At 37.6% G+C, this 6,991-nt stretch overlaps 1 protein-coding gene across 1 annotated transcript; it reads left to right on the top strand.

Moving 5' to 3' along the window:
* Window positions 1-2,371: 2,371 nt before the first annotated feature.
* On the top strand, window positions 2,372-3,852 carry LOC101686668 (THAP domain-containing protein 2-like). Its single transcript, XM_045073778.1, has one exon. It carries the CDS (start codon window positions 2,778-2,780, stop codon window positions 3,432-3,434), a length of 657 nt encoding a protein of 218 aa, XP_044929713.1. The 5' UTR covers window positions 2,372-2,777; the 3' UTR covers window positions 3,435-3,852.
* The last annotated feature ends 3,139 nt before the right edge of the window (window positions 3,853-6,991 follow it).

Genomic DNA, 6,991 nt, shown 5'->3' with positions numbered 1-6,991 from the left:
GGATTGTGTTCTGAGCTAGCCCATTGACAGTCAGTGCTGGCTGTCAGCATGAACGTAGGTCCTGAAGCCCAGACCTGGGAGGCACACTACATCATCCACTTCAAGCAGTAATGGATGCAATATGGCCACAAGACTCAGAGAGGCTCTCTTAATAACTGGCTTCCAGCGTATACTGGCTGTGTGACCTTGGGCAAGTTACTTAACTCTTCTGTCCATACTAAGCAGGGATAAGAAAACTGCAGGTATCTCACTGGGTTATTGTGGAAATGGATGAGTTAACACATAAAAGGACATAGAAATTCTTAGAATATTGAGTACTCAGTGATTGTCAACTATTATTATTAGAGGTTGCTATAAGATAATGAAACTATTTTAAAAACTAACTTACCCATATGAATATTTGTTCCCATAAAGGACAGGAGGGGCTAGTAATAAATAAAATCCCAAACCTCTAGTTGCTTAAAACAACGATTTATTTCTTGGCCATGCTAGATATACAGCATGAGTTGGCTGGTGTTTTCCTCATTCTATGACCGAAGCTGACAGAGTGGCCACTAGCTGGATTACCGCCATTGGTATGACAGAAAAAAGAGAGAGAGAAAGAGAGAACATTTTATTTGTATTTATTTATTTTTTAAAAAATTTTATTTATTTATTTTTCAGAGAGGGAGGGAAAGAGAGAGAATGTGTGCGCACGTGCACAGGTTGGGGGAGGAACAGAGGGAGAGGGACAAGCAGACTCTGTGCTGAGCCTGGAGCCCAAGACAGGCTCGATCCCATAACCTTGAGATCATGACCTGAGATGAAACCAAGAGTCAGACACTTAACCCACTGAACCACCCAGGCGCCTCAAGAGACAGCATCTTAAATAAAGCCTTCTGACTCATAAAGCTTCCACCTGGAAATGATACATGTCATTTCCACTTACAGTCCATTGGTCAGAATAAATCATGTATGTACGTATAAGTCTAAGGGACATGAAGGGAAGTACAATCTCAACCTTTATCTGGAGGCAAAATCAGAATGACTTCATTATAGCATGATGACTATTACAGTTTAACTTTAAAAACTTACCTAGAAGGATATACACTGAATGACAGCTAGCTTTTATTGAGCACTTATTATGTATTATGCACTGAGATAAACAGCAATACTATGATATAGATCCTATTAATATCCCCATATTGTACATTAAAAAAAAAACAACAACAACCCTGAGGCTTAGAGAAACTTAAACAACATCGTGTATCTAGCAGGTGATAAACAGGGACTCAGAGTCAGGCCTGACTGACTGCAAAGCTCCCTGTTTCCCACCAGGCCACCAGAGAACACTGAGGTCTGAAAGGAGAGCAATAGCTTCAGACACATCCTGCAGATAGTCCCTTACACACTATAATAAGGATTTGTAAGGTGTCATGCACGGTGTGGCTTGCTGAACTAGGAGTGAATTTTGAAACATAGGCAATGAATTGGGAGGTTTAGTTCTTACTAACTTTTGAGCAGACAGGTGTGCTGCATTGCCCACTCCCATGATTAATCATAAGGTTAAGAAAGAGTCTTAAGATTGGGTTCTGTGTTTTCCCATGATCCTAGGGTGCCCATCATTACTGGGAGCACAAGGGTTCAGAAACGTATAACACTTTAAACAATGTTTGAATGCTTTTAAAGACAGTATTATTTTGATTCTGTCCACTTGGAAGGGTCAGGACCTCTGTTCTTCAGACTCAACTTTTATTTCTAACCCAGTCCAGGATTTGTGTATTTTGTTACATGGAGCATGTATGAACAGCAACTCTAAAAGTTAACAAGGCAGATACTGGCATCATTATTTTGTAGAAGATAAAATGGGTTCAGTGAGATTATGACTTTCCTTAGGTCCGATAGTTGACAATAACACATTGAATGTGAAGTGAGTTCTTCCGATTCACTTGCTAATTGTTTTTTTTTGCCCAACTATGCTGCTTATCACCTTCTTTTGAAAATACTCAGGAGTGGCAAATATTCATTCTTTGAAGATAAGTTCCAGTTTGTAAATAACCAAAAGAAATCTAGTATTAAATGTAGTGAATATAGTTGTTGAGCAAGTTAGATAATGCTATTTGGGATTTTTAAAATGAGGTATAAGGAATAACACAGAGGACATTGGGAGATGCGGAGGAGAAGTGAGTTGGGGGAAATCAGAGGGGGAGACAAACCATGAGAGACTGTGGACTTTGAGAAACAAACTGAGGGTTTTGGAAGGGAGGGGGAGGGGGTTGGGTGAGCTGGTGGCGGGTATTAAGGAGGGCACGTATTGCATAGAACACTGGGTGAGGTACATAAACAACTTAAAAAGTTTAAAAATGAGGTATATTGGGTCCCATTTTTAGTCTTGGCCGCAAGAGTTTCATAGTGACAGAGGGGTGGGGGAGAGACACTTTTTTCATTGCTCCGAGGACCGCTGCCAAAGAGACGCAGTAGTCCCACTCCCTTTTTGGAAGCCGGGAGAGGGCGGCTTGTGTCCGCCATGTTGGTGAAGGTAAACGTAGGCGACCGGAGTTCCAGGACTGTCTGCTTTGCTGGCTGAAGTCCGCCATATTAATAAAGAGACAGGGAGGACTGACACCCCCCCACCCCCCCACCCCCCATTGACAAACCCGTTTATCCCACTCGGCTTTCACGACTCCTCTCGGTGGGCCCGTCCCCTGCCTCGCTTGCCTAGCGTTTGCCCGAAGGAAGCGTAGCAGCCGGCGCCTCAGAACAGGCTTAAGGCAGCGCCGAATGAGGGGGAAAGGGAAATGCCGACCAATTGCGCCGCGGCGGGCTGTGCTACTACCTACAACAAGCACATTAACATCAGCTTCCACAGGTTTCCTTTGGATCCTAAAAGAAGAAAAGAATGGATTCGCCTGCTTAGGCGCAAAAATTTTGTGCCAGGAAAACACACTTTTCTTTGTTCAAAGCATTTTGAAGCCTCCTGTTTTGACTTAACAGGACAAACTCGACGACTTAAAATGGATGCTGTTCCAACCATTTTTGATTTTTGTACCCATTTAAAGTCTATGAAACTCAAGTCAAGGAATCTTTTGAAGAAAAACAACAGTTGTACCCCAACAGGAGCATCTAATTTAAAATCAAACATTAGTAGCCAGCAAGTACTACTTGAACACAGTTATGCTTTTAGGAATCCTATGGAGGCAAAAAAGAGGATAATTAAACTGGAAAAAGAAATAGCAAGTTTAAGAAAGAAAATGAAAACTTGCTTACAAAAAGAACGCAGAGCAACACGAAGATGGATCAAAGCCACATGCTTGGTGAAGAATCTGGAAGCAAATAACATATTACCTAAGGGCACATCAGAACACATTTTACCAACTGCCTTAAGCAGTCTTCCTTTGGAAGATTTCAAGATTCTTGAACCTGATCAACAAGATAAAACATTACCAATTCTATAAAACATTCCTTTAAGAGTAGCCCACAAAGAACTTGATGCCCATCCTTCATTCTATTCAAAGGTAAAAATATTTAAGGAAATTATGCCAAAATTGGGTATTTAATAAAGTTTTACTTGAAGTACCATTATTACTGTATAATTTATGAAGACTTGATTATTAAAAAAATGAAACTTTCTATGAAACTTATATTTGAAAAAGAATGGAAGTGCCTTACATGAGAATTATGTACTTAAAAATTTTGCTAGGAAATTGTATGTTTACAAGGTGTTTTGTGTTTTTGTCTTTTAAAACTACTTTTAAAGAACTGTCTATGACAATGTTTAATTTCTAATAGAAATTTTTTTTTCCTGTACCAATGTTGGGATATTACATTCTAAATAGGATGGTAAGTAAGAATTAACCAACATTAAATATGACTTTAAAAAAAAATGAGGTATATCTATAAAGTAACACATTTTTTTGAGGCTTATAAACTGGCACATAATACAAATCTCTTAAGTATTCGCTAGTTTTATTTGAGAAAAATGCAAGAATACTTTAAAATTCATATTTTGACGGCGTAGCCTCGTGACTTTTACCTATATTAAAATAAGAACCAGATCTAAGGAAATTGAAAACAGAAACTAACCAAGTGCAGAGCATGGAGTTCAAACAATGGTCATGTTTAAAAACTGAACTTTTGTTTTCAGTGATTTTTAATAAAGTTTCATATCAATTGGTGATTTGGCCTCTGAGGGGGGTTATATATAAAGGTGGAGAGAGAATGAGCAGTTATTTCTCTCCAATATGTGTTAGGTGATTTATTTCACTTAATCTTCAAGCCAGTCTATGCAACAAATAATATTTCCATTTTAAAGGTGAAGAAAAGCCTCATAGTTTTCAGTTACTGATCAAAGGTCACAAGGCAGTAGGAGGCAGAGCTAGAATTAGAATCCAAGTCCATCTATTTCAAACCCAAGGTCTTTCTTCCAAACAATCCTGTCCCTTTCAAAGGAATAATAAGAGGGTAGAGTTATAGTAGATTGAACAGTTGTCCCGACAAGATATGTCCAAGTCCTAGAACCGGTGAATGTGAATTTATTCGTAAAAAGGGTCTTTGCAGATGTAATTAATAATCTAAAAATGAGATCATCCTCGATTATCTGAATGGGTCCTCAATCTGACAACAAGTGTCCTTATAAGAGAGACACAGGGGAAATAGAGAAGGAGAGAAGGTCTTGTGAGGTAGAGACAGAGATTTGAATGGTGCAGCCATAGCCAGGTACCAGAAGCTAGAAGAAGCAAGGAAGAGATTGTCCCTAGAACCTAGGAAGGGAGTGGTGCCCCACGGATACTTTAATTTCAGACTTCTGGCATCCAGAATGATGTGAGAATTAATTTGTTTTTTTCACCCACCAAATTTGTTGTAATTTGTTACAGCAGTCATAGAAAACCAATATAGGAGATATGGGGAGAAATGTACATGGAGGATGGGCACATTGATTTATTTAAAAGCAAAGAAGAAAGGACACTATCTTTGAAAACTGGTAGGCCTGGGGTTGAACCCCAGCTCTGCTGCTGATCAACTGTGTGTCCTGCAGAAATACTTCAACCTCTCTAAGGTTAGGTTTCCTCATCTGCAGAATAGAAATTATGATGCATTTCTCATTGGATTGCAAGGTTTAATGAGAGTATATAAAGCATTCAGAATAATATAAGAAGTCAGTTCCTCTGTGGATCAGAAGAATATTTAGTAGTGAAATGAAACATTGTCTTTGAGTTTGAATAGCTCATATAATTTTGTCAATGAGGCAGATAATGCAATATAGTGTTATATGGTCCATAATAGAAATACGAGACAGCAGTGGCGGGATAAAAGGGAATGATTGACACAGATTGGTTGAATCAGGGAAATTTTCACAGGGAAGACACTTGAGCTGAGACTGAAAAGATGAATAGGCAAGTATCAGACAGAGGAGGGGTGCAGAAAATAGAAGAAACGGAATGTGCAAATACCCTGAGATGGAAAACAATGGTAAATACCAAGGCCAGAATAAGGTGTGAGAACAGAAAGTGTTGGAAAGTGTTCAAAGAGTTAAGGGGGTTCATATACAGATCATGTTTGGTCTTGGAAAACATCAAAAATAGTTTGCTTTCTCACAAATATAGTAGTGGACCTGATTTTATACACACACACACACACACACATACACACACAAATATGTAAATATATGTATATGTAAATCTAGTAATACCTCACTGGGAATTTATACTTAGTAAATAATTGAGAGTATACACAGAGATTTAGCTTATTAGGCTGTTCTTTATATATTTGTTCCCAATATCACAAAAACTAAAAAACCTAAATATTCATAAACAGAAGAATGATTGAATAAATTATGGTATAAATGGAATACTATATAGCCCTAAAAAGGATGTTATAGAAATACTATTATAAATACTATCATAAATACTATAATAAGAGTTAAATAGAAGAACTATTTGAAACCTGTTTAGAAGTAGATACCTAGATCCACCCATCCCACACCTTGATCTCATATTTCTGTTCCTTCTCCACATGTAATACTGGAGGTTTATTCCTTGGAAAGAGTAAAATAGATGGTCTTTGGTCTGGGGAAATAGCATATTGGAGAGTTGAGGCATCCTGAAAACAGGGAGCTAATTGCATATATGTACACTGTTGCTTCCTCATGGCTGCTTCCTTCATGGGCTCCAGAAACAAAGGTGGTCAGGCTTTTACCTTCCAGGCATGAACCAGGAAGAATCTCTATGGAATCTGAACAATTTAAGAGGGAAAAGACCTAAAGAGACTATTGAATATGCTGAATAAACAGCCCTCCATTTCTTTCCACCATAACATTCTTGATACCAAAGATCTGCCTTTAAACCTACAACTTCCATCTGCTTTAATTATTTTTTTATTATGTTATGTTAGTCACCGTATAGACCCATCAGCTTTTTAGCTGCCTTTTGTAAATGTGGAAGACACAAAACATTACCAGATAGTTGAGGAAAGTTTCTAAATGGAAGACACCAAGACAAAAGTGGTTTGGTGGAAAAACATTTTAAAAAATTATCATCAAAATCCCCAGAAAGACAAGGAAGAAAATATTTTATGTATTTAAAAAAGAAAACAGGATGCTTCAAAATCAATGTCCAAAAAAACAAAGCAGAACTTGAAAATTAAGAAGAAAAAACATGGTAGAAAATATAAATATTCAAAATAAGATTTAGATGTAAAATTAAGGAATTTCTTTCTATAAATACTGCAAAACCATTAAACCAAACCAAGCCAAAAAAACAGAAATGGAAAATAAGAGAGAAAAGGTGAAAGCATCAGAATACTAGTTGAAAGTCACAGAGTTTCAGAAACAGATTCCAGAGAAGTGGCAAGGAGGAATTCATCAACCAAACAATTCAAGATTACTTCTTAAAACATAAGGATATACTTTTTTAGAATTAAAAGATTACAAAAAAACCAAAAGTTTGATTTAACACTACTAGGGTTGGAGGAGTGTGCATGTATGTGGGAGAAATGCTCCTAACTGTATCTTTAT

The sequence above is a fragment of the Mustela putorius genome, unplaced genomic scaffold (assembly GCF_011764305.1).
Source record: "Mustela putorius furo isolate JIRA1106 unplaced genomic scaffold, ASM1176430v1.1 tig00537255_pilon_pilon_pilon, whole genome shotgun sequence".
NCBI lineage: Eukaryota > Metazoa > Chordata > Mammalia > Carnivora > Mustelidae > Mustela > Mustela putorius.
This window is presented reverse-complemented; position numbering and strand designations above follow the sequence as displayed.

Bases quoted from the DNA above. Each gene is read 5' to 3' on its own strand.
- LOC101686668 (XM_045073778.1), top strand. From the start codon at position 2,778: ATGCCGACCAATTGCGCCGCGGCGGGCTGTGCTACTACCTACAACAAG.